Genomic DNA, 24,037 nt, shown 5'->3' with positions numbered 1-24,037 from the left:
AGAATAGCTGTGTTTGTCTATTATTCTCCAGATGTCACAAAAGTAATGTAAACCCAGCAGTTTTCTATAGTCCATTCTCTCCTATCTCCCAGATTCCAGTCTGGGTTATTTATTTTCTTATTTAAAAAATAAAAATATTTTACATTATATAGTATGTAATTTCCAGGGCTGTTTTCCTAGTTTGTTGAGACATAACTGAATTTATCTGTCTGACAAAGGAGAGCATTTAAAGTGAGTAATATTTCACTACATCCAGAGGCTGTTTTATCTAATAAAGTAAAATAGAAACTATCTATGAGGGATCTGGCAGTGTTCTTTCAAAAATCAGAATTTATTAAATACTAGGGAGACTTTTTGAAACTCATAGCCTCTATGTGCAACTCATTTCTTTATCTGCACTGAGATACATTGGCTTTTGGGGGGAAACCATTTTACATTTATATAAATTAAATCCCTGGCAATTTATTCATTAAAGGCTTTCTTTCTTCCTTCCCTTTTTTTTTTTTTAAAGAAATTCATTTTACTGGACAGATGCTCATTGGGAAGGAAGGTTTTCATATCAGAGCTGCTGAATTATTTAGCAGTTTTATTGTTGAATCAGGTATTTTATTTGAAGCATTTCACCATTAGGCACAATGTGTGGACTCAGTGTTTCTTACTTCCCGTTGTAACAGTTTCTCTCTCTCTCTCTCTCTCTCTCTCTCTCTCTCTCTCTCTCTCTCTCTCTCTCTCTCTCTCTCTCTCTCTCTTCTCTCTCTCTCTCTCTCTCTCTCTCTCTCTCTCTCTCTCTCTCTCTCTCTCTTTTTCTCTTTTCTTTCCCTCTCTCTTTTTCCCTTCTTTCTCCCTCTGTCTCTTCCCCTCTCTTTTCTTCCCTCCCTCCTATTCTCTCTGTCATACACACAGACACAGAGAGAGAAATCAAAGCTCTGGCTAAGACCTGAAACAGGTGGTGACTAAAACCCAGGAGTATAGCTAACTGGAGAGGGTGCAGTTTTTCCCCTTTCCCATATGAGCCCTGAATGCCTTGAGCACAGGGCAGCAAGAAGGAAATTCATAGTCCACATCTGAGCTTGTGAGGTAGAGGCAATGAGACCAGCAAGAGAATAGAGACACTTGTTAGTATTAAAATATCAAGGTCCAAGAAGAGAGAGACTCCTTTTTCCCTCAGGACTTGATCTCTAACTTTCCTTGAGCCATCTTAAACTGTCTTTTTTTATTTCAGATGTAGTTTGGGTCTCTTTCTGAGAACTGATATACCAACAGAGGAGTCTGATTGTGGTCACAGCTGTAGAGGCTCTCTAAACCTTTTGGGGGCTAAGACTGTCAAGTATGGGGAGAAGGAAGGATGAAAGATAAGGACCCTATCAGGCAGAAGGGAGAGTAAGGGAAATCTAAGTCTGCTTTCTAGAAATTCAGGACAGGTTTTAAGAGAGGATGGAGACCTAAGTAGGACTAAAAGATTTTAGGGGTGATGATGGTGCTGGCTGAAGTAGAGATGGAAGAGACTTGGGCAGCAACAGTTAACTAGGAAAGGAATGCTGGAGTGCAGCCTATAGAGTCAATCAAAGCCATAGGCAGGAGAAGAGAGGACGAGTGCCCATAGAAAGAGAAAAGATAATGTTTGTGGTTCCTGCTTTCAGTGTCTGTTCTCCTTGCCTATCCCCTGCTATCATCTTCTCATGGAAGGAAAAAAGAATGATAGTGATCTACCATCTCTTTACTCTCAGAGTCACTGTCTGAGGGATATTATAAGCATTCTTGAACCTTTATATGGGAGGGCTACCCCAATCCTGACATCCCACCACAAGAAACTTCAATGATTCATGGTAAGAAGACAAGGGGGTATCCAGAACTGGGAATTAAGGGAGTGAATATTTGTTTTTCCTTAATTCTGGTGTATGATTTTCTAAGACCTTCCTCTTTGTATTCACTCAATTGATTCAGCAGTCTGCTTTTACTTTTTCTTCTTTGGGTTGCTAAGTGATATCTAAGAGACTTAGAGCTGGATGAGATCTTGGATATTTTCATTTTATAAATGAGGAAACTGAGGCCTAGGTTAGACTAGTAGTTGGTAATAGAGAGCTGTGAGTCAGAATCAGGTCGATCCAATGATCTTTTCAGTTCACCTAATTGCTTCCTGAGCTTCTCTGCCTCCACTCATTTCTTGGAAGGGAGGGACTCTCTACCTTCAGTTCTGGATGTCAAAGAGCTGAAAAGTCAAAGCTTTTTTATTTTGAGGACCAAGCTCCAAGATCCAGTCATCTATGGGAAATAAGAGCTGGTTATTTAGTCTTGCCAGAGGAAGACAAAGAAAAGTAGGAACTATAAGAGGTCAGAGCTAATAAAAAACAAAAACAAAAACTAAACTAAAAAACTTTATATTATTTCTATAGGCTCCTTCCCATTCACTCAGAGACAGCATGGTGCCCCCAAAACTTCAATGTTTGTACGATGTCAATAATCTATACCTCCATTCTTCTTCCTCATTTTATTGCTTTCTCTTTCCCTCCTCAAGATGATTACTTTTTAAAGCATTCATAACTCCCAGAGAAATAAAAAGGAGAATAATTTCATGGAAAGAAGGCTGAATTTGGCATCAGGAGACATGCATTTGAATTCTGCTTCTGCTACTTATTAGTAGTGTGACTGAGCAAATCTTTCTGAGTCTGTTTCTTCATATGAAAGCGAGGGGGTTAAATTTGGTGACATCTACTACATCTTCTAAATCTATATCTATGATAATCTTAAGATAAAAAAGCAGGCAATAGGGAAAGAATTGAGAGATCCTTTTTTAAAAAGTGAGATAAAAAGTTTCTTCATTTAAAAGCAGTTTATGTTGCCAAAAGAAATACTTTGCACCAACACACAAATAAGCCTGCCCCAGCAAGGCCACTGACTTGATGCCTCCAGCCACTGTAATAATAACTGGCATTTATAGAGAGCTTTAAAGATCTTCTCATTTATTTCACACAACAACCCTGTAAGGTAGGTTAGTGAGAATATCATTATCTCTATTTTATAGATAAGGAAATTATTACAAGGAATGGGGGGGGGGACTGATTTTAAATTCCTGAATCATTCTCCAGGTTTGATTGAGACCCCTTTCATCTTTGTGCATCAGAAGCTTCCACTCAACTTCTCAAATCTTCCAAGTGGGTCAGTTTTAGGAAGGCTAGTCCTTTTTAGCACCCAAGATACAGCACTTTCAAACAGTAGTAACTTGCTGGACATCTGTCTCTGTAGGCTTCTAATAAAGTTGAGATTAAACTCAAGTCTAGAATCTGATCACTCAGAAATGTAGAGCTAGAAAGGATCTTGGAAATCATCTTGTCTACTAACCTTTTCATTTCACAAAGGGAGAAACTGAGGCCCAACTAGGACTGTATTTCTTATTCTGAATTTTCTCTGATATACTATAAAAAAAATCTTCAACCTGGAAGTTCATGCTATCACTTCAGGTGTTCACACATTGGAAATACCCTCTATCCCTTTGGCCTTTTTCTGTGATTGGTTCCTCTCAAAGCCTCCAGATAGGTCCAGAGAGATCAGTCTAGAAAGACTAGCCCTTCTTAGCCCAAGATTCAGCATTTTCAGACACTAGTAACTTGGTGGACATTTGTCTCTGTTAAGGTTTCATCCTTGGATGGAAGTATGTGGGATGCACTATATCCTGAATAAATTCAATGTCCTAACAGTAAATAAGCATATAAATGCCAATTATGTGCCAGGCACCTTTGCCAAGTCCTGAGAATACAAAGAAAGGCAAAAAAAAAAAAAAAAAAAAAAAAAAAAAGTCCCGTTCCCAAGTTGCTCACAGTCTAACGAGGTGACTACATGCAAACAATTACATACAAGTGAGCTATAGAGAGGACAGATAGGAAATAACTACGAGGAAAAGACACTAGGATTAAAGGGGAATCAGGAAAGACTTCCTGCAGAAAGTGAACTTTTAGCGAGGATTTGAAGGAAACCAGGGAAGCCAGGAGTCATCGATGAGTATGGAAAGTATTTCAAGCAAGGGAGCCAGTAAAATGCCCCTTGGGAGATGGGAGTTTTTCCTTTGGGTGCACTGGATAGCAGAGGGTAAGGGATAAAGATAAGGCCTGGTCCCCTGGCATCCTTCCCCATTCAGGTAAAAAATGCCTAGATGGCTGGGAAGGTAGGGGTAAGCGAGCGCTGGCATGGGTACTAACACTAATTCTGGCAATTAATAACGGCGCCAGGAGCACTTTGCACACACTGAGCCTGGAAAACGCGCCCCGTTCAGGAGAGCCTCCGGCCCTCCACCAGGCCACCCTGCTCCAGCAGCCCAGCTTCTCCTCCTTTCTCTTTTCTGACGCTCGCCTGCCCCTATTTATCATTCAGGGTCACCCTTAACCCCGCGCAACCGACCGTTCAGAACCCCGGGAACGGACAGACTAGGAGAACAACCTCTTCCCAAGGTACTGAGAGCACGCGCGCGCCTAACAGCGCCCACGCCCCCAACGCCCAGCCTACCCTGCGCACGCACGCACGCACGTATTCGCGCACGCAAGCGCACACATTGAAGTTCCCTTCTCGTCTTTTCTGCCCGACCCTCTTTCCTTCGGCTGTGATGCCACAGATGGCCCCGCCCCTGCCCGTCTGCTCCGCCCCCAAAGCGAGCGCCTCCCGGAAGTTGGCGGTGTTGGAGCCACGATCCGGGAGCGTGAGTTGGGGCGGCGGCGGAACGCGGCGGACCTGCAGGGCTAGGGCAGCCTGAAATCATGGCAGCCCCGCAGCCCCTGGCGCGGCAGCTGGAGCAGCTGTTGGACCCGCGGCCGATAGAGGCGGACCCGGAGGCGGACCCCGAGGAGGGTGAGTGCGGAGGCCGGGCAAGGCCGGGGACCACGTGCGGAAGAGGCGCACTCTCCGGTCCCCCGCGCCGCGTGCCTGAAGGGGGGGCGGGGGCTGCTGTGAGCGGCGATAGCTTGTGAGCCGCGGTATCCCTCCGCGGCGCTGCCTCGGGGTCTGCGCAGGAAGTTCATCGGTGGGTCTGGGCATTTTGAGGCAGCCAGCGGAGTAAGGTGGAGTCATAGGGAGTGGGTTCGAAGTCCCGCTCTGCGGCGGAGAGTGAGGGACTGGAGAGCAAACCCTGTCATTTACCCTTATTTATATCCCCAGAATTTAATCACTCACGTCAGGCAGCCTGCAAGCATTTATTAAGCTCCTGCTGTGTGCCGGGCCATATTCTAGATGCTGAAGACCCAAGGCAAAGATAGTTCCTATCCTAAAGGAACTTAGGTTCCGGTTCTAATGAGAGAGAGAACATGCAAATGAGATAGAGCACAAGCTGGGGAGTGCAATCCTTCCTCTCTCTCACTGCCTGAGAGACCAGGTCAGTTAGGTTTTCCGAGTCACGATTTCCCACGTAAAGTGAGACAATTAGGCCAAATGATCTTTAAGAAACTTTTCAGTAACTAAGTCTGTAAACTTATGATATAACAAATTTGCTATAGCATGTATGTGAAGAACTTGTTTTGTTGTTTACAGCTTATTTGGTTAAATACAGGTGGGTCCTAAAAAAATAAATTGGGGCATGCATTTTATTGGAATCTGAGGTGTGATTTGGCTCCACTTTGGAGTAGTCAGGTATTAATAGTGACATCTTGGAGTTGGTGGAATGGGAGTGAGAGGACATATATGGAAGCCTTATAACTGTCCTATCGATGATGGACTTTTTAATGATTCCCCTCCTTTTTTTTTTTTGCCTTTCAGCTACAGCTGCCCGAGTTATTGACAGATTTGATGAGGGTGAAGATGAAGACAGTGACCTCCCTCGTGTGGGAAGTATTAGGAAAAGGGCCTTTGCCTCTCTCTCAGATACGGACAAACGATATTCAGGCAAAATCACTTCTCGAAAGGCTTTGAAAGAAGATCTGTGGGAGCAACCTCAATTAGAAGTGTCCGGTGAGATAGACATATATATGGATGTATGTCTTACTTTTTCTCTTCCTATCTTCTGTTTCTTTGGGGATCAGGGATTAGTCCTGGAGTATTGCCAATCCAAAAAAAGACATATAGTGGCCACCATAAATATAAGTCACCAAGGCAAGGTAGAAATACACATGAGGTATATGGACCCTGCCATCAAGTAAATTGCAGTCTTGCAAGGGAATTGAGATATGTAGGCAAACAAGTGTGATACCAAGTAGAATGTGATAATTGTTTAAGAGGGTTATCAACAAAATACTTGTGAGAGTTCAAAGGAAGGCGAGACCAATTTTGCCTGAGGGGAGGGCAGTGGCATTTGAGCTTGACTTGAACTTTGCCAAGACTGATCATTAATATTTCTTTGGATAGAAATGGGAGCAGGGCATCCTAGGAGGAAGGAACAGTGAATAAGTGCTCAGAGTCAGGAAAATAATTGTATGTGCTGTGGAAATATTAATTAAGTTTGGTTATGTCATAATATGTGAAGGGAAGTATTGTGAATTGACAGAATGTTGAAATGTTCCATTGTAGACTCATAATTACTGACAAAGAAATTATACAATATTAGGGATTATGATATCTGGATTTTTTTCTTTATTTTATCTCTTATTCTTCAGCTCTAATTTGATCTAAGGATCAGTAATAAGGCATATAAAGAGATGAGGAAAGATGGCTTCCTGATCTGTGTGACAAAAGAATTAGTAGGGCTTTAAAAATATCTGCCTTGTTACAGACTCACAGAATTTTAGAGCCGAAAGGAACCTTAGCAATTATCTAGTTCAATGCTTTCATTTTCTATAAAATGCCTGTCAAAAGGTACTCACTTACCTTGGGTCACGCAGCATGTTAGTGGCAGAGCCTAGACTAAAAACTCTTAACTTTTTGACTCCTAGAAGAGTGCTCTCTGTGTATGTCCTATTCCATTCTCAAAAGGAACTACTGATTTCCTGTGTGTTTTTTATTTGCATAATGTGTCCCAGTGCACTGAAAGTGAACTAAGGACCACCTGAAGTAGTCTGGTAGTCCTGGCTTAGAGCTTATTCAAATTGATTACATAATTGGGACTCTAACTATGCACTTAGTGTTTCTGTGCAGTTTTTCACTTTAAGCAGTAAAACCCAACCATCCAATTTCCTATAGACTCTGGCAGTTTGTTGGACCTACTAGTTAATCAAGTAGTTTTTAATTGCCTGCTATCTGCCAGACATTGTGCTGGACATTAGTAGTACACATTGGTGAGCGAAACATTCCCTGTGCTCAAAAAACTTCTGTTCTAATGAAAATAGCAAAGACACATGTAATTAAACATTGAATAAGTATATATAGAAAAAATATTAATAAATACAAGAAAGCTGTTAGGTAGATCAAAAAAGTTCACCAGGCAGAAGATGGTGCCTGAGCTGCATCTTGAAGGAAGAGGGAAGCTGTGAGGCAGAAGCTCTAAGCATGGGGTACCACCTGCGCAAAGTCATCAAGGGGAGAATATGATTTGAAAGGAACAGTAAAGAGGCCAGCTTGACTGAATCACATTGAGTCATCCACCAGAAATATAGAAAGATAGGTGGGGACCCAGGTTAAAGAGGGCTTTAAAAACTATCTGGATTTGAATGAGCTCTAGGGGAGTAACTAAGCAGTACTTCACTGGCAGCAGTGGAAAGCAGAGATGTCAAATGCTTCCAAGAAACTTGATTAAATTATAAGTGGGAAATGTTTAATAAAAGCGATAAAAATTCTACAACATAGGTGATGTTAATGGGTGGTTTTCTGTATCACTGTGCAGCTTTTTGAGTTTGATACCATAGGTTTGAAGGATGAATCTCATGGGGGAGAGACTTGAGGCGAGGAAAACAACTTGAAAGAAGCTTTTGCGATAATCTAGGAGCTAAGAACCTGGATTAAGGTGGTCCTTGTGAGGAGAGAGAATGGGTTGGATGCCAGTAATGTTGAATTTGACACTCGATTGGATGAGGTGAGAGAGAGCAAGGAGTAGGGGATAATGCAAATTTTCCAATTGGGGAACCTAGAAGATGGCATAGCCTTCAACAGAAATCAGGAAGTTTGAAAGAGAAATTTTATTAGTAGAAGCATTTCTTCTCCAGATGCAGAGACCCTCACCACTATTCATTCCCTAAAGTTTTCCTTTGCTATCTCATTGTGATGTGGAGATTCTCAAAAGCTATGCCATTAAGACTCAAACTCATACTGTTCTAGAAAGACTTGGAATAAAGACCTGGTGTGACATTGTCTGACTTTTTTTTTTTTTAAATAACTTTTTTATTGATAGAACCCATGCCTGGGTAATTTTTTACAACATTATTCCTTGCACTCACTTCTCTTTCGATTTTTCCCCTCCCTCCTTCTACCCCCTCCCCCAGATGGCAAGCAGTCCTAAACATGTTAAATATGCCACAGTATATCCTAGATACAGAAGGTAGAAATAACCCGGGAAGAAAAACAAAAATGCAAACGGTTTACATTCATTTCCCAGTGTTCTTTCTTTGGGTGTAGCTGCTTCTGTCCATCATTGATCAATTGAAACTGAGTTAGATCTTCTCTTTGTTGAAGAGATCCACTTCCATCAGAATATATCCTCATACAGTATCGTTGTTGAAGTATATAATGATCTCCTGGTTCTGCTCATTTCACTTAATATCAGTTCATGTAAGTCTCTCAAGCCTCTCTGTATTCATCCTGCTGGTCATTTCTTACAGAGACACTGTCTGACTTTTGAGAGGATTTTATAGTTAGGTATGGGAAGGAATTAATTTCTGGATTGCTTCAATTAATCAGTCAACATTTATTAAACACTTACTCTGTACACAGGCACTGTGCTAACTGTTAGAGATATAAAAAGAATTATCAGCTAGCCAATCCCTGAATAGTATTAAGAGAAGACTGACACCAGGGTCAGGGAGATTTCATATTTGGGAGTTTAAAGAAAAACAGTGCTTTTTCAAGAATAGGTAAAGGAAGGTCACTTTCATTCAGAGAAAGAAGAGTTTCATTTTCTCTTTCATTAAAATTTTACTTTTTTATATCTAATACAAAATTTTGGCAATTGCTAGATATCTTGAATCCGTAATCCATTTCTCTTTGCTTTTTATTGAGGTTTGGTTTTTGAAATGCCAGGGTTTCCCTCTGCAAAGGGGATCCTGAAAGAAGACTTAGATAAATTATATTTTAATTTTGGAGGCTTATGACACCATTATTTTTCTTTCTCCCCTTGGACTTGATATAGTACCTTGCACTAGTGGGCACTAAAAGTATTTGTTAAATAATTTGTTAAATGACTGGATGAATAAGTGAATGCTTTCATCTCATCAGGACTATTATATCAGTCTTTAGTCTTTCTCCCCTTCAGTCCATCTTGCAAGCCAAGTTGGTAAAGTCTAGCTCTGATTATGTCATTCTCAGTTGAGAGCCTTAATGGTTTCTTACTGTATTCTTAATTAAGTCCAAGTTTCTTTAGCTAGATTTGCATTCAGTGCTGACCCCAGTGCATCCATACAGGCTAACTTTCTTTTTCTCTTTCCCTCTACATATTTGTTTTCTACCCAAAGACTACCTTTTGGCTTTCCCTGGAGTAGCTTTCTCTTTTTTACTTTCTTTTTTCCCATATTTTTCCCATTCTAAATGGACAACCCCATAGTAGATAGAGGAGAAGGATAATGAAGACGAAGAGTTGCTTTGCTCCCCCAGCAGCATTCTGTTGTAGTCTTACCTGAAGGGGAAGGCTTAGCAGATATGCTTTGTGTTCTAGGAAGTCTTCCTCGCTATTCCTTTAACTTAATACTGCTATTGTGTTTTTTCTAAATTTATTTATTTATTTTATTATAGCTTTATATTTACAAAACATATGCATGGATACACAATAAATACCTTGCAAAACCTTCTGTTCCAATTTTTCGCCTCCTTCTCTCTACCCCCTTCCCTAGATGGCAGGTAGTCTAATACATGTTAAATATGTTAAAATATATATTAAATCCAATGTATTTATGCATATTTATACAGTTATCTTGCTGCACAAGAAAAATCTAATCTAGAAAGAAAAAAAAACCTGAGAAGGAAAACAAAATGCAAGCAAACAATAACAAAGAGTGAAAATGCTATGTTGTTGTCCACGCTCATTTTCCATAGTCTTCTCTGGATGTAGATGGCTCTCTTCATCACTGAACAGTTGGAACTGGTTTGAATCATCTCTTTGTTGAAGAGAGCACATCCATCAGAATTGATCATATAGTCTTGTTGTTGCCCTATATAATGATCTCCTGGTCTTTTAACTTAATGTTGACTTTTTTCCACTGAGTGCATCTGGTGCATTGTATTTCTTTCATGAATGAGTGATTAAAAAGTAGATCAAGCTTACTATATTCAGAGTACTGTGCTAAGTACTGAAGATGTAGATAGAAAAGCCAGACAGACCTTATTCTTGAGGAGCTCCCCTTCAGATGGGGAAGGTGACACAAAAGGAAGGTTTCATTTTTGAGTCAGAGAAATGATTTCATGCTGCTATTTTATGTCATTTCCTAGGAGTTTCTTATTCTTCTTTTATATTGTTTCCAGTGCTAAAATTTTGTTTCTTTCTGATGTTGAATCATTCAGAGCTAGTGGTTTTGGTGGCAAGAACTTCCTGGATCTTTAGTAGCTATTGCCATAATACCTGCAGTTGTCAGAACAAGAGTAGATAATTATTACATGTGACATAGTCAGGATATAAATATAACTCCTCTTTACCTCTCCACCAACCATCAGGATGATGGTTAAGGGCATTAGGCTGGAAGCATTATGATTCCCAAGGCTCTTGGGCCTAGGCCCTGGACTTTCTCCATTTAAGTCTGAGGAGAAATGGTCATCCAGGAACGGTGGTGATGATGGTTTGCCTTGCCCATGCTGCCTCTTCTGTTTCCCTCAGGATGCCCTGAAGCTTCAGTAAGGCAGGTTTGCCTGCTCTGTGGATAGCAGCTGGTGATGATAGCTGGCTCCTTTTCTGTAGGAGTCATCTTCCCATGGGATGGCTGTGTGAGGGGTAGACTGGTAGCAGGAGCTGTGTCTGAAGATGCTGCTGTTCCCCTGTGTGACTTCAGAGAGGAGGTGATGAAGAAGGTGAGCCCTTCCTCCTCCTAAGGGGATTCCCCCTCCTTAATTATAGGTGTAATTGGGCTAGAGTCAGATGATTAGAGGACACTGCTATCACCAGGACTCTTGGGTTCAGAGTCATTTGACTTGGTTGGCATATTTAGTTTCTTGTATCTCCTAACAGGTAGCCTGGTGCTTTGCTTTTTGTCTTTTGTATACTTTGCCTTTTCCCTTTAATTAGATTGGTGTAGGTTCCTCAAGGACAGGGACTCTGTTTTATTAATCTTTGTATCTCCTGTGGTACTTTTTACTTAGTGGATACACAATAAATACTCAAAGAATATATAGTTATGCCCAAAGTTCCTAATAAAGAGGAGTTATATTTATATCCTGACTATGTCACATGTAATAATTATCTACTCTTGTTCTGACAGAGGGAGGGAGAAAAGCCATTCCTGAAATACAAATCCAGATTGGTGTCTAAGCTTTAATGGCAGTTTGAATCTTATATTTAAGTGTTCCATCTCTACCCACCTGTTCCTTTGAAGGTGAATGAAGGAAAATATTAGCTTTAAGCCACAACTTTGAATAAGTTTGTGAGATGGGAGTTAATATATTTCTTCATGTAATAGTCACTTTATCTTCCTTTTTTCCTTTCTCCTTACTAGACAGAGAAGCATCTGATGAAGAGTCAGGGAGCACAGGGCTGGTGGAGTCTGATGAGGAGCAGGAATCCAGTGATGATGAGGGGAGCAGTTTGGAAGACCAAGGCCAGAGAGAGAAGAGGAATGCTCATTCATCAGGCTTTAGTTTCCAGAGCATCAGTGACTTTGAAAAATTTTCTGAGGGAATGGATGATGTTGGCAGTGATGAAGAGGAGGAGGAGGAGGAGGAGGAGGAAGAAGAAGAAAACGGCATAGAAGAGGAAACTGATGAGGAAGAAGATGGAGAGGAAATCCAGGAAGCTGTGCCCAAAGACAAAGATAATGATGAGGCAGTGAAGACCTTCTCAGGAGGCAAAGTGTCAGAGGAAGTGGAGAAAGGCAGAGCTGTGAAGAACCAAATAGGTTGGTGCCTGGGTTTTGCTGATTGCCAATTTCTCTAAATCTCCACATTTGATCTACTTTCTTTTGTTTGCTTTCTCCCTCCTGTGCCCTTCCAATTACTCTGTGACATGCCCCACTTATCTGGAGGCCTAGGGCCCCTTTCCTTTATGTTAAGTCAGTCATCTCCATATTGAGTAGCGCAGTTGGCTATGCCCTAATACCTGAGGCAACTAGATTTCAGCTTCAGACTTGAAGAAAATCTTTTTCTTTTCCTCTCGGGTTTTAAAATCACAGATGAATGAGTTGTCACTCCTATGTAATGAACATTAGTTTCCAGAATGCTATTTGTCTCCTAATTTGGGAAAACACTAACTTGGCAAATTACTATAATGGGATTATGCAGCTAAAGGGCCTGGGATTATTACTCTTAGGAAAAGGTATCATAAGTAAATGATGGCTTTCTGTTTTCCTGATTCTCAGCACTGTGGGACCAGCTTTTGGAAGGAAGAATCAAGCTGCAGAAAGCTCTGCTGACAACCAACCAACTTCCCCAACCTGACGTTTTTCCTATTTTCAAGGACAAGGGCAGGTCAGAGTTTGCCAGTGCCCTGAAAAACAGTAAGGACTCTTATGTACTGAAATACTTATGGAATGAGCAAATCTTTTGCACCCAGAAAAAGGGGAAGAGTAACAAGAGTTCTATAATATATGTTTAAAAGAATAAGGTTAACTTAATAGGTGGCTTGCTTACCTTGTTTAGTAAGAGTGCTTACCTCAGTTTAAAGATCAAAGCACATCATAAGATGACATTTCTCAAAATGTTCTTTTCTCTTCTAGGTGTGTCGTTTTTAGGGAAGGTATAAAAGTGCATAGATTTCCAGTCCTGGAAGACTGGCTGAGATAGAATTGTACTATGCGTATTTCCAGTACATGGTAGTATTCTAGTACAGAGAGCTTAAAGTAGGAGTAGTAGGTGAATTGCGAATATTGCTTGGGGAGTACCAAATCCTCTGGTGAACATAGTGCCTGTTTATTTTGGTCAGTGACAAACATTGTTAAAAGCACTTGCTGCATGTTTCTGCACTGTACTTATTCGTTGGGATACAAAGACAAAAATGAACCTGTCCCTAACCTTGAGGAGCTCATGATCTACTGGTGGCAATAACAAGTCAAGTCTCTTCAGAAGTTATCTAGTCCAAGACGAGAGGAAACTGTGCTTAAGACATAGGTAGGAAGCAGTAGTGCTAGGAGGATTCACACTCAGGTCCTGTGTGTGTTCTTTCTCCTGAGATTTCTGTTTTTTCTCCAGCCCCACACTATGCTTGCTACATACAGAGTAGGTTTAAAAAGTAACCTGGTTAGGGATAGTATAAGCTGGGGGTACCAGACTAGGCTCCCCATAGAAGCTTGGTCAAGCTGAGTCTTAAAGTCAGAAACTCTGAGAATTGGGGATTAGAAGGGAGGAAGAACATTCAAAGCCTGGGAGAAAGCCAGTTGGGAAGTACTTAAAGATGAAATATCAGTATATGTATATACAGTATAGCCATACTATAGAGTGCTTGAAAGGGAGGGAAATTTTGGTAGAATTCTGGAGTCTTATACCTGAAAAAGGACCTCAGGAGGTCATGTAACCCAGTTGATTACCTACTGTAAGGCAGACTTACATTTGACTCACTAAAGGCAAATGTCTATTTGTTATTCTCAGATTTCAAAGCTATCAGAGATAATGTGATTTTCTCAGCAAGCATAATTTTATTACTTGCTGTCTTAGTTAGGGGCTACAGCTCCCCAAAGAAATGTTTATCTTTCTCTACAGACTAGTAGTTAGAAGGGGACAGCCCCAATCACTAGGTTTTCCAACTTTATAAAGAATTATATTATTTTGTCTCACTTTTCAAGTAAACTGCTTCTTTTCCTCCTCTCTTAAGGCAAGACAGTCAACCATCTAAGTTTAAGGCTTAGATATATACGGGGTCATCTTGATCTCAGGGAAGCTTGCGAAGGGCCTTATTTGTAGAACATGCTTTTGTTCTCCTTTCATATTCTTGAGCCAGCAATTGACTAACACAAGTTAATAATTTAAGGCATTGAATCAAAAGCTTTTACAGCATCATTTCTAAAGATTTTGAAGGAAAGAGATTCTGTTAACTTTTTTGGAAAATACTTAGTTTAATCAGGAATTACTTCCTAGAGACTAATCTCTCCGTTGTATCTGTTACTGTAATTGAAATCTATTTCCTGTGTGAAAATAGAAAACTGGGTTAGTGTCATCCTTCTAGTAGCTCCTCAGATAGCAAGAAGGTAGTAATTACTTTACCCTCACTCTTTCTGCTAATCATTTTACTAGTGGTTTTCAAGTGTTTTGAAAATTGGGAGTCTTTCTGGAATTTTTCATTCTGTCTTGTACTTGATTCTTGGTATGTTTTTGGAAAAGAGCCTGAAAGAATATACAGTTGGAATATTTAATAAAATTTTCACACACAAAAATGCTAGAGATGACTTGATCCAGGTAACAATGGGGCGTTTTAGATTAAATAACTTTTAATATTTCATAATGTGTCCAATTTTTATTTTCCCTGTTTGCATTTCAATTTTTTCATAGCTGTTTTAAAATGAGTATTTGGATAATGACCTGACCAGTGTCTTATAGTGTGGGTGAATTATATTTCATCTACTATTTCATCTTGACTATTTTAGAATGCTGTTAACTCATTTTACTTGTGTTTCTTTGCTCTTTTCTATTGCAGTCTCCAATTGGACTAGATTGCTTCTAATATCTTTTCCTGCTGTGATTCTGTAATTCTATAATCTAATACTAAAATCATCTAATATTAGAGCTGGAAGAGCCTTTAGATCATTTTTGTTATGATGATACTTTATCATAGGTCTTTGAAAAACAGCATTTTACTTATCTGTCAGTGGAAAAGGGTGAAAAGTTCCAGAGAGCTGGATTTTCTGGATAGTTGAGGGTTAATCTTTATATATTTAACAAGTATTTCAACTCTTACAATACCGATATTTTCTATTGTATTTATTATACACTTTGCTGCCTTAGGAAATGTATAGAGCTCAACAAAGGAAGTATATAGTTCAACAAATAGTGTATACAATGTGTTAGACACTGAATTAAGCAAAAATGAAAAGTATTTACTCTCAGGGAAAGTTACTTTCTATTGAACATAATTTAGTCCTCTTCCAGATGTCCAAAATTAGTCATTATATATGTGTAATAATAAGAAATATACTGTGTTCAATTTGTTCTGACCCTAATACAAACCTTGAACCTTATTTTGTTGGAAAAGTCCCTTATATCAACTTAAGCATCTTAAAAGAGTAACTATGAAATGTGTAGCTATTGGACTGACTATTGGGGTATCCTTTCTGAAAAATTATTGACTCAAAGGCAGAAATGACTTACTTCTAGGTTGCTTTTTTATCCTGTTTAAAATCATTATCTTAACTCTCATTATCAGAATTTGGACTTTTTAGTAATATTCAGACTTCCATGTTGGCTTCATTTAATTATTTCTTCCTTTTGCATGAGTTTTGTGTCATGAGTGTGACATTTTACTTATCGTGCCCCTCCGTTGGGGTACATCATCTTGTAAACTTTAAAATATTTCTGCTTGACCATTAAAATGAGATTGTGCTTTGTAACTACAAGTGCATATTATTTTATGCTTGCTTTTCTTAGTGGTGCTGTGTAATCAACATTTTTCCTGGGTTTATCATCTTTGTAGACTTCTTGATACTAGATAATTAAAGTTTTACTACAGTTCACTTTTCCTGAATTTTCCTTTTCCCTATTGGATGTCATTTATGGTTATGGAATCAAATATAAAGATACTGGTTTGGGAATGTGTGCTACTTTTTATGCTTTCAGAGACTCTCCCATTTTTAAATTCATATTTTTCATTAGTTTATGTAGTTTAAATATGTTGGTTTTTATGGGGGAAAAGTTACCCTCAATGGGTCTTCAAACTTTATAGAGGTAGAGCATTTAAAAAATATTACTATGTTTTTATCCTCTAGGGAAATGGTCAATGCAAACTAACATGTATCATTTTCTCTCTGGTATACCAAGCATATAAAAATTTGCAGCATCAATTGGTATATCTGTTCAACAGATTTTGTGAGATGTAACTTAGACAATCAGATGTTTGACAAAGAAAATTGGCATTTTCCTACCATTTTTGAGTAATGAACTCAACACCAATGTCTCAAACTCAACATGTCCAAAATAGAGCTCATGTTTTTTTTTTCATCTTATACTTTGCACTCTTCCCAACTTTTCTGATGCTTTTGAGGACACCACCATTCTCCTCACTCAGTCTCATAAATGAAGAGTCATCCTCAGCTTCTCCCTGAAATTCATCTTTACATATTCAATCTGTTTTTAAGCTTTTTTTTTTTTTTTTTTTTACTTTCACAGTTTAAGGTTATTGTGAAGAGTGATACCATGTATATATTTTTAAATAAAGCTTTTTATTTTCAAAACATATGCATGGATAATTTAACATTGGCCCTTGCTTAGCCTTGCATTTCAGATTTTCCCCTCATTCCCCCCCTCCTTCCCTTAGATGTCATGCAATCCAGTATATGTTAAACATGTTAAAATATGTTAAATCCAGTATGTATAAACATGTTTATACAATTCTCTTGCTACACACACACACACACACACAAAAAAAAAATCAGATCAAAAAAGAAAGTAAATGAGTAAGAAAACAAAATGCAAATGAACAACAAAAAGAGTGAGAATGTTATGTTGTGATCCACATTCAGTTCCTACAGTTCTCTCTCTGGGTGTAAGTCTCTCCAGGTCTTTCTAAAATCATTCTGCTGATCATTTCTTACAGAACAATAATCTTCTGTAACATTCATATACCATAATTTATTCATCCATTCTCCAACTGATGGACATCGACTCAGTTTCCAGTTTCTTGCCACTACAAAAAGGGCTGCCACAAACATTCTTTGCACATGTGGGTCCCTTTCCTTCCTTTAAGATCTCTTTGGGATATAGGTCCAATAGAAACACTGCTGAGTTAAAGAGTATGCACCAGTGACACCATATTTTTAAAGCACTTTGCAAATCTAAAAATGCTTTGTAAATTCTATTTTACATGTTTGTTGACTGGCTAAATAAACAAGCATGAAGTTTGAGTTATTGAATTTGGAATGCGGAGACCTGGATTCACTTTTTAAGTTTTACCATTTTCTAGCTGCAATCTTAGCCTAATAATGAAACCTCTATGAACCTCAGTTTTGTTTCATGTATAACACTCTGTGAAGCTGTTATTTCATTTTAAATTGTTTTAAATTTGATGCTATGAAATTTCATAATTTAATAGTTTTATTTGCAGGTAGAATTTTTTGATGGCTTTACCTTTTTTTGATGAATTATTTTTATGTACTCATTAAGTGTATCTTCATTTTAGCATTAGGATTGGATTTAATATTAGAATGAATTTTATTGGACCAGTTTGATTTAGCAAGCATTTATTGAGTGCCCATTGTGAGCCAACAGCACATTATTTAGTTTAGGAGTAGACTTCTTTGTTTAAATAGATATTACCATGGATTGCACCAGGTTGAGAATAGATATAGCCAAAAATATTTAAATAGATTTTTTTTTCTGAGATCATCTAGTATAACACTATCATTTTATAAGTGAGGAAATTGAGGCCCAGAGAAGTTAAATGGCTTGCCTAACATCTTGTTAGAAGAAGAACTTGTTTCCCTCCACTCTGTCACTATGCTCCTTTCAGTTTATTCTTTTCTTAATATTCTTAGTATGTTTGCTCTTTCATATATCCAGAAAGCTAGTAAAAAGAAAGATTTGTTGGTCATTATAATTACTAAGAAACACACCTTTGCATAATGAATGGATATAATTGAGATGGCACAGATTCAAGTTTTCTCTCTGATATCTACTGCTGGGTTAACCTTAGATGTCACTTAGTCTTTCTGTGTTGTAAGCAGGTCTCTGAGATACTAAGTCAGAGAATGGCTAGTTATCTCTGTCTCAACCTGAAGCTGCTTTGTATAGTTTAGGCTATGATTTTGAAGTCATAGTCATGGGCCAAACCCTTCTAAAACAATTTGAAGGAAACCTTCTGATAAGCCTCGCTTTAGTAACTAGATTGATAGAGAAAAAATGAATAAATTTTAATTTGGGAAAGAGTCCTGTCTTTATTTTCTCTCTCTATATATAACATCCTTTATCTACATAGATGTACAAGTCTATCACAAATCTGCATTGACGAAAGAATTTCATATTTATTTATGGATAGCACAGAGTTACAAATGAATGGATTATTTTCTTTGGGGAAAAGAAGAAAAGTTACTGGAGGAAGCCCTAGCATATGTGACCTAAAAGAATAGGAGACTTGGAAGAGAGATGACATTTCTGTAACAGGTACATCTCTCTTGTCTTTTTTCAAAATTAGCTCTACAGCTTTAAACGAAGTGATTAAAAAAAGTCAAACTCTAGCCATAATAAGATGACCTTTTAGTGAAATGCATGTTATTAGCGTATTTAATGATATGCATTACAAACTGCAGTGAGCACCATGTTTCATTACAGGTCTAAAATGCAATATCATTAAAGACCTTTAATAGAAACAATGGTTGACATTTTGATATTTCCCATAAGCAAAATATATCCAAGAACACAGAGTATAATGTAACATAAATATAGGAGAAGTGGAATTTTTTTAGTTGCAAAAGAATTTGAAAATAAATTTCACTGTTAATAACAATTTTTTTTTTATGTACTCTTCTTTCCTTGTTCCTCCATTTCATTCAAGGAAAGGTATCTCATCTTCCAGTCCATTCATGCCAATATTGTGTCAATTTGCCAGTCTGAAAAAAACAACTTTTATTCCTTTAATCTTTTCTTAGCACCTAATTTTAATTCACCTGCGCCTTATTTTGGGAAAGTATATGTCTTTTCTTCCCCCAGTTCCTAACCCTAAGGAATGGATAGTGGGCTATGTATTGGAAAGAATGACTTTAATTTAGGGTTAGGGTTAGAGAACTTAGCAGCTTAACAGTGGTGTTCATTTCTTGTCCTTAATAACACTATCAAGGTACAGGCTGTGGATGGTGAAGGTATCTGCCATCAGATAATTATGGCTGGGTGGCTCAGTGGATAAAGCACTGGACCTGATGTAAGACCAGAGTTCAGATATGACCTTTACTAGCCACATTATCCTGGAAAAGTCATTGAACCCTGCTTGCATTAAAACTAGAAAAGGAAGTGGCAAACTACTCTGGTATCTTTGCTAAGAAAACCTCACGGGAAGTTGGTCCACTGGGACATGACTGAATGACAAACTGCAGGACATTGACCTTTGTCCAAGAAGTTTGGCTCTATTGATGAACTCCAAGTCCTATGAAAAGAAAGCCTGTTACTATCTAAAACCATCTAAAATTATGTTACCATCATACAAACTTTGTGTGTTTTGAACCCTTTTTGCCCTGTTTGGTGAAGCTTTTGGAATCCTTCTCAGAATCATATTTATAAAGGCATTTTAAAAAGGTGAATATCAAAGGAAGCCAAAAGACAAATCAATTCCTGATCTAACACAATTGCCATAAAGCCTGATAGCAATTTTCTAAGAAGTTAGCTAAACTCTGGTAGGTAGGTAATAGTAATTAATGGCTGTGTAATCTTAAGTTTTATAAAGTACTTTACAAATAGGATCTCATCTGATGATCCTCATAACTACCCTGGAAGTGTAGGTGCTATCATTATATATCACTATATATCCTGAGAAAACTCAGGCAGTGGTGAAGTGACTTGCCCAGGGTGATACCAGATACTAAGTGTTTGGGGTTAGATTTGAATTGGCTCCATGGTATTCCCTAGCTGCTTCCTTATACTTAGTTTTTTAGTGAGGGAAAAGGAGGGGTTGCCATTTGTCACATGCTTCCTAGTGAATTAGCTCTTTGTTAACTGTTGGAAAGCTTTAGCTATATGGAAAAGGCCATCCTTGTGGTATTCAGTACTATACTTGGTTGGCCAGGATAGTGTTTCTCCCTATAGATTCGATAAACTTAGTTTCTTTCATATGGTGATTAGTTTCTTTTTATTTTTGAGGCATCTTGTAGGAACCAATCCACAAGTATTTATTAAGTGCTTACTATGTGCCAGGCACTATGCTAGAGCCTAGGGGAACAAATATAATGAATGAAACAATCCCTTTTCGTAAAGAGCTCATGCTTTAACGAGGAAATGAATTAATACTTTATGTATCTGAAATTCTTCTAGCAGACTTTTTTTCTTCGCATTTTGTACCAAGTCCCATTTCCTTCTTAATTTACTTTATTTCCTTAGTGTACCCCCCCTCCCCACTAGTTTTCCCACAATGTTCCTCTCACTTCTGTACTCTTTTCTTTAACAGAAACATTTTAGGGAGGGTAGATTCCTGGATAACTCTTGGAGATCTCTCTCTTGCAGTAATGGACAAATGATACAGTATGTCTAGGAATAGAGGAATGGGCTATATTAACCCACAGTGGCATTTCTGCTCAAAAAAATATCTCTTTAGCTCTAAAACCTTCCCCAGAAGAGAATAATAGATTACACACAGCTTCCGGATTTTGATGTGGGTTAGTACTGAAAAATGAGATGTCTTTAAACTCCTTTTCCCTCTCTTTTTGATAAGTGATATAATGTGGTTTGGACACTCAGAGATTCCTGTGATTCCAGGTTCTGGTTGATGATTTACTGCAAAATTGCTTATAAATTGAAGTAGAAAATGTTTTGCAGACCTGGCAGCTTTCTGGCTTCACACCCATTTGTCACCCAGCATTTCCCTTTGTGTATAGAACAAGAATTAATTAGGCTGCACTGCAGGAAAAGTTTATGGCTATAATTTATATAGGATGAATTTCTTTTTAAAGAGACAGCATTGCTTTGTTTGTACCTTTGTTTGTATATGTGTGTGTGTATAGTTGCACACATGCATATGTGAAATGGATTTGCACATGAGCATTTTTTTTTTTTTTCATAAAGCACTTGAAGACAGGACTTTCTGAGCTTTGAAGTTGGGAACATTTCTTTACTTAGTGGAGAAGCTTTAGGATTTGAGGAAGTAGATTGATGCTTTTAAAAATCAGTGTTTACATTGTGGTGTGTGTGTTGCAGGGTGTGTGTGTGTTGAATTCTGACTACACTTACATTAACAAACACTCAAGTTTAGGTTCTCCTTGTAGATATTGGTCAGAAGTCTGATTGGAAAAGAGCTTTGTATTCTAAGACCATTATCTTCCTGCTTTTTCCACAACCTGAGATTCTGCCATTTCTTAGGGTCTTGCTCATTCAATTAATGTTTTCATAATCAATGCAAGTCAGAACTTGCAATTTGTTCCTGATTTGCACATTAAAGAGCTCCATTAATTAAGAATCCTGGTGTTTGGCATGTTCCCGCAGGATCTGTGCATTATTTACATGGTAAAAGTACAAGATGCAAGTTTCCCAGTTGGAGGGGCCATGGCTGTTAATCCTGCCTTTTTTTTCTTGGTGAATAACAATTCTTTCCCAACTCATTGAAACTCCTCAGGGATTTACAGTTTCAAAAAAGGAACAAAATGATCCAAGTGAGAGAATCACAATGGAACTGTAGAAGATGAATTATTTGTTTAAGGGGAAAGGGAGAGGGGAATCTCTGGAGAAAGGTTCATAGAAGTGGTATGTTTTTAACTTGTATTGTTTCTTCCAACTTAGCCAGATATGCAAGTCACATTATTGTTCTCATTACTGAATTTCCAAAGATTTTTCTCTTAGTATTAATGTTAATAACATATGAAAGACAACTTTGTTACATCATGGCCCCACCAATCTCTCTGAGTTTATTCTCCTATGATCTAAGAGCCAAAAGGTACCTGTTTACTAGCAATAAGTGACATTTATTAGATCCATGACATTTACATATGTCATTCACTATTTAAGTGATTATTTTTGAGGAATATCACTCTAGCTTGTTTGTTTGGATTGAACTAGTATTTCTGTCTGAAAAATCTATCTGATGGGCTGGTGGTAGCTTCCATCTGATATGTGGAAGAATCATCTACAATGTATCAAAGCTTGAAATCGGCTGCTCATGGAAAGCAGGACTTGGAGACATTTGATAATGCCTAGTACTTGGCAGAAAAACTGTATCAGTCTATAAAGTGTAGCCTCTAAGTATGTGTTTTATCTGTAGAGCTCAACCTAAAAATTTTTAATTGGCTATAAAGTATTTTTGGTAGGACATGGAAGAAAAGTATTTTTTTCCTGATCCTTACAAAGATTGTGTGGGACCTGGTTTAAATTGGTTCATACATAATTTCTATTTTAAAACCAGAATGGTAGCGATTCTGAATTTTGGGAGAGGAAGGTAAAAGAAAGCATATGTTTGGTATTGTGTTGCTATTGAGTTTTAAGAGGAAACCTGCATGACAGGAAACATTTATTGTATAATTAGTGTGTGTGTGTGTGTGTGTGTGTGTGTGTGTGTGTGTGTGTGTGTGTGGTCCAGTCTTCCAAAGGTGTGTTTGTTGTACTTGAACTGCACTTGACCTTAGCTTAACTTCCTTGGGGATTATTTTATGATCTAGATAGAGCATTGGAGTGCTCTCTTTGGAATATGGACTCAGATTTACCAGATGCTGTCTTTGGGGGTCATGTTGGCAATTTATATGGATACAAAACAAGAAATCTGACTACACCTCTCCCTTCCTTCATTTGTACTAGTTAGAGAAGCTGTTCAATAACTTTTAAGTTGTGACCTACATTTTATATATGCCATACTCCTTCAAATAAGGATGTAGATAACATTTCTGGTATCCTCAGGGAATTAAGGAGAATTAATCAGAAAAGCCCACTCAGAAAACACTGTAGATAGGCAAGATAAGTATAAGAACTGTTAAATCTCTTTTCTTTGTAATTGGCTTACAATAAAGTGATAGAGACTGGACTTGTGATTTCATTGGCATATGGAACTCTGTATGTAGAAATTGCTCATTGGGATTGGCACCTTCTCCACAACTTAAAAGCCTTTGAGAGTTGTCTAGATAAGTGGAGAGGTTCTGTGACTTGCCCACAGTCACAGTTGAGAGTTGGCACTTGTGAAACCTAGGTCTTCTTGTTTGGAGGCTGTTTCTCTCCATGCCACAATGTTTATATAATAAGTGCTCAAAAAGTAGTGACTAAATTAAATTATAATTTTTTAGTTGAGATTCTTTGAAGAATGATGATGAAAGAATGTAAGAATGGGGAGAGATAAAAGGGCAGAGATTTAGGTGCAGTTTCACATAGTAGATTTTAATACTATTTCTTTGAAACATTTATGTTCTCAATAAATCAGAAATGACCTTGAGTGATCATCTGAAAATATTCAAATGCTTTAATCATTAGAAATAGGTTTTTATTTTGTTGTTGTTGATGATGATGTTTTGTTTTTGTTTTTGTTTTTTTCACATCTTTAGGAATAAAGGATTTATGACTTTCTTTGAGTAATTCATTCCAATCTTCTGTCTCCCTGTTCAATATATCTGACTGACATTTCCCATTTTCATTTTCATTTCTTTCCTTTTTTGAGTTTTTGTTGATATGGACAACTTGGTTTACATTCATGAAAACTATTCTGTTACTAAAAATACGTGAAATTATTACTCTATATTAATTTTCTCTTAAATAAACTATAGTTCTTTAAATACATAGATACTTTTGGATTTCATATCACCTACATTTCCCAATGGAATTTCTCTTCAATCTCGAGAACCACCACTTAGAGGTTTTCTTAGACTAAGAAAAAAGGTGGAAAAAAAATTCAGCAAAATCAAATAAAACCTCAGAAAAGTCCATAATTTTTATAGTGTTTCACACTTCTTCAAAGAAGGGAGAATAAAAGGGCTTTCTTATTTGGAGCCAAACTTGATCATTATAGTTTATAATTTCTGTCTTTTGTTTT

At 37.9% G+C, this 24,037-nt stretch overlaps 1 protein-coding gene across 1 annotated transcript in view; it reads left to right on the top strand.

Annotated features, from left to right (window-relative positions):
* Positions 1–4,619: 4,619 nt before the first annotated feature.
* AATF (apoptosis antagonizing transcription factor) overlaps positions 4,620–24,037 on the top strand; it is a 102,757-nt gene continuing 83,339 nt past the window's right edge. The window contains exons 1-4 of the mRNA XM_051994078.1: positions 4,620–4,836; positions 5,737–5,928; positions 11,697–12,095; positions 12,555–12,692. Of these exons, the coding sequence (XP_051850038.1) occupies positions 4,746–4,836; positions 5,737–5,928; positions 11,697–12,095; positions 12,555–12,692 (820 nt within the window). The 5' untranslated portion in view covers positions 4,620–4,745. The remainder of the gene's footprint in view (positions 4,837–5,736; positions 5,929–11,696; positions 12,096–12,554; positions 12,693–24,037) is intronic.

Source organism: Antechinus flavipes, chromosome 4, assembly GCF_016432865.1.
Source record: "Antechinus flavipes isolate AdamAnt ecotype Samford, QLD, Australia chromosome 4, AdamAnt_v2, whole genome shotgun sequence".
NCBI lineage: Eukaryota > Metazoa > Chordata > Mammalia > Dasyuromorphia > Dasyuridae > Antechinus > Antechinus flavipes.
This window is presented reverse-complemented; position numbering and strand designations above follow the sequence as displayed.